Raw genomic sequence first — 2,226 nt, forward strand, 5'->3', positions numbered from 1 at the left:
AAAAAAAGTTCAATTAAAACTTTTCTAAGGCGTGTGTTTTTTAAATACTGTTTTACAAAGCACAGATAAACGGGGTGCTGACCTTTATCCCCGCTGAACAGAAGCTGTAACGCCGTCTCAAAAGAACACCTATCTCTTGAAGTTTCCATAGTCGCATAAGAACAATAAGACAGCAGCATAGACCTCTTGTATTTAGTCAATGAATATGCTGGCTGATAAAAATTGCCATTTAGCTAGAGAACAGATTAAACTTTGAGCAAACCATATGTTATTTAAAGTTAAGAAAATCAAACTTAATTTGATATGTTTCTTTTAAAAATATCCACCAATAATAACTCTAGAAGCACTTTTTTTCAGGAATATATCTTACTTTGTATCCTTGCTAATCAAAGATGCAAAAGTTCCACTGATGTTGAAAATATTTGTTTTTAATTGCCTTGAACTTGGAAACTGCTTGGCACAATCTATCACGGCAATTACACTGTTAAAACGCTGTTCTATTACAATACAATTACGGATTCTTTTTTGTAAATCTGTAAATTTAGAGAAAATAATAAACTGGCAGCAGCGTAAGGTTAGGTAACAACAACACAAAAATGCACGTTTGTTAAATCACTACACTATGGGCAAGATTATTAAAAATACTTGTAGTCCGCTGGAGCTCACCATACTGAACTATCCTGTAAGTGTTGCTAACTTTGTACCCGTTTTTTTTTTTTTTTTTTTTTTTTTTTTTTTAAATAATTTTAAAAAAAAAAAAAACTTCAAATAAATAAACCAGGGGGGTTACCGAAGAGCTCTTAGCCCTCCATAAAAACGTGTTGCTTCTTGCAATGTCTGTACCCATTAGCTTTTGTTTTTTTTTCCCTTTTACAACAAAAGGGTGCAACTCATAGTAATACTGATCCTTTGAACTGTTCAAATAAATGTAGGTGACACAAGCTTATGTTTTTACTGAAACTAAAGCGGTCAAGAATTATTGGAATATGTTAGATGACACAATAATAATAGCCAAGCTGACTCTTATTGAACAAAAAAAAAAAAAAAAATGACCCAACTTGATTATAAATTTGACCCATTGAACTTAGAAGGTTGTGAAAAAGACAACGTGTTGACCTTTTCGGCTTGCATTATAACCCAAAGACGTTCTTAAAATGTAAAATCTTTCTAAAAAAGACACATTTTCATCAGAACCACAGAAATACAAAAGGCAACGTGAATTTCATTTCATTTTATTTTTTTTATTGAGAAAAAAACAGGGGAGTGCATGGACAACAAATATCATATACAGACAGAACAGCATAACGGTGTTATCAGCCTATTGGTGTACGCTTTCTATCCGGGACAGCGCGCAGACTACCCTTTCACGCCCCTGTAAAGATCTATCGGTATTTCTCAGACAGGACGGTGGCGACGATGGCAAGGAATTTGTCCCAAGCGAGGTGGACTTCAGGAGTGAATTCAGCGCCCAGAGAAGCAGACAGGGTAACCAGCAGGGTATGAGCCAAAAGCTGTAGAAAAAAGGAAAAAAAAACCAGAATTATTTCCTAGAATTTGTCTTCTTCTAGCTTCTTGGTAGGAACAAACAATTTGTCCAAAACATGGCGTAATGCAGGGTCTAACATTAACCACGAGTCATTACCTTGAAGTTGACTGGGTCCACTCTGAGGTTGTAGGCGTGCAGCTCGCTGAGCTTGGACAGGCTGGCGCTCACATTGTCAATGCCGCTGACGGCCTGACCAATTGCGCCTAGGACCTTGGCACCGTGAGCCTTGATCTGCGGAGAAGTGGGGGAGAGATCCGCGAAGTGAGAAAAGTAGATCTTTGTCTGGGGAAAGACGACGATTAACCTGCAGGAGAAAAAAAAAATTAAAATATTGAACGTGATATATAACATTATTCATTTACTTATGTGATTTTTGTTTTATTAATTGTTTTATATTATTATATGTATGTAGTCCGATCAATACATACAGAAATAAAATAAACTGGTCACTTAGATTACCAATTGATTGCTATATTACAAGCCCACTGATATTTACACCTTCTGAACTGTCATATCATTAATAGTATAGCAATGAGAAAACAATAGCAAGAACGATTTAAGTTTAGCCAATAGCGTGTATGCAGTAGGCCTATGTGTATACCCTTTTCCTTAAATATTTGCATACAAATAAGTAATAAATAGACATATATTCATTTAATTTATGAATTAATTTAACAATG

The 2,226-nt window shown here is 35.2% G+C and overlaps 1 protein-coding gene across 1 annotated transcript in view; it reads right to left on the reverse strand.

The window, feature by feature from the left end:
* Positions 1-1,216: 1,216 nt before the first annotated feature.
* LOC121300579 (hemoglobin embryonic subunit alpha-like) overlaps positions 1,217-2,226 on the reverse strand; it is a 1,193-nt gene continuing 183 nt past the window's right edge. The window contains exons 2-3 of the mRNA XM_041229167.1: positions 1,643-1,850; positions 1,217-1,511 (exon numbers count right to left, since the gene is read on the reverse strand). Of these exons, the coding sequence (XP_041085101.1) occupies positions 1,383-1,511; positions 1,643-1,850 (337 nt within the window). The 3' untranslated portion in view covers positions 1,217-1,382. The remainder of the gene's footprint in view (positions 1,512-1,642; positions 1,851-2,226) is intronic.

Source organism: Polyodon spathula, chromosome 26 (genome assembly GCF_017654505.1).
Source record: "Polyodon spathula isolate WHYD16114869_AA chromosome 26, ASM1765450v1, whole genome shotgun sequence".
Classification (NCBI taxonomy): domain Eukaryota; kingdom Metazoa; phylum Chordata; class Actinopteri; order Acipenseriformes; family Polyodontidae; genus Polyodon; species Polyodon spathula.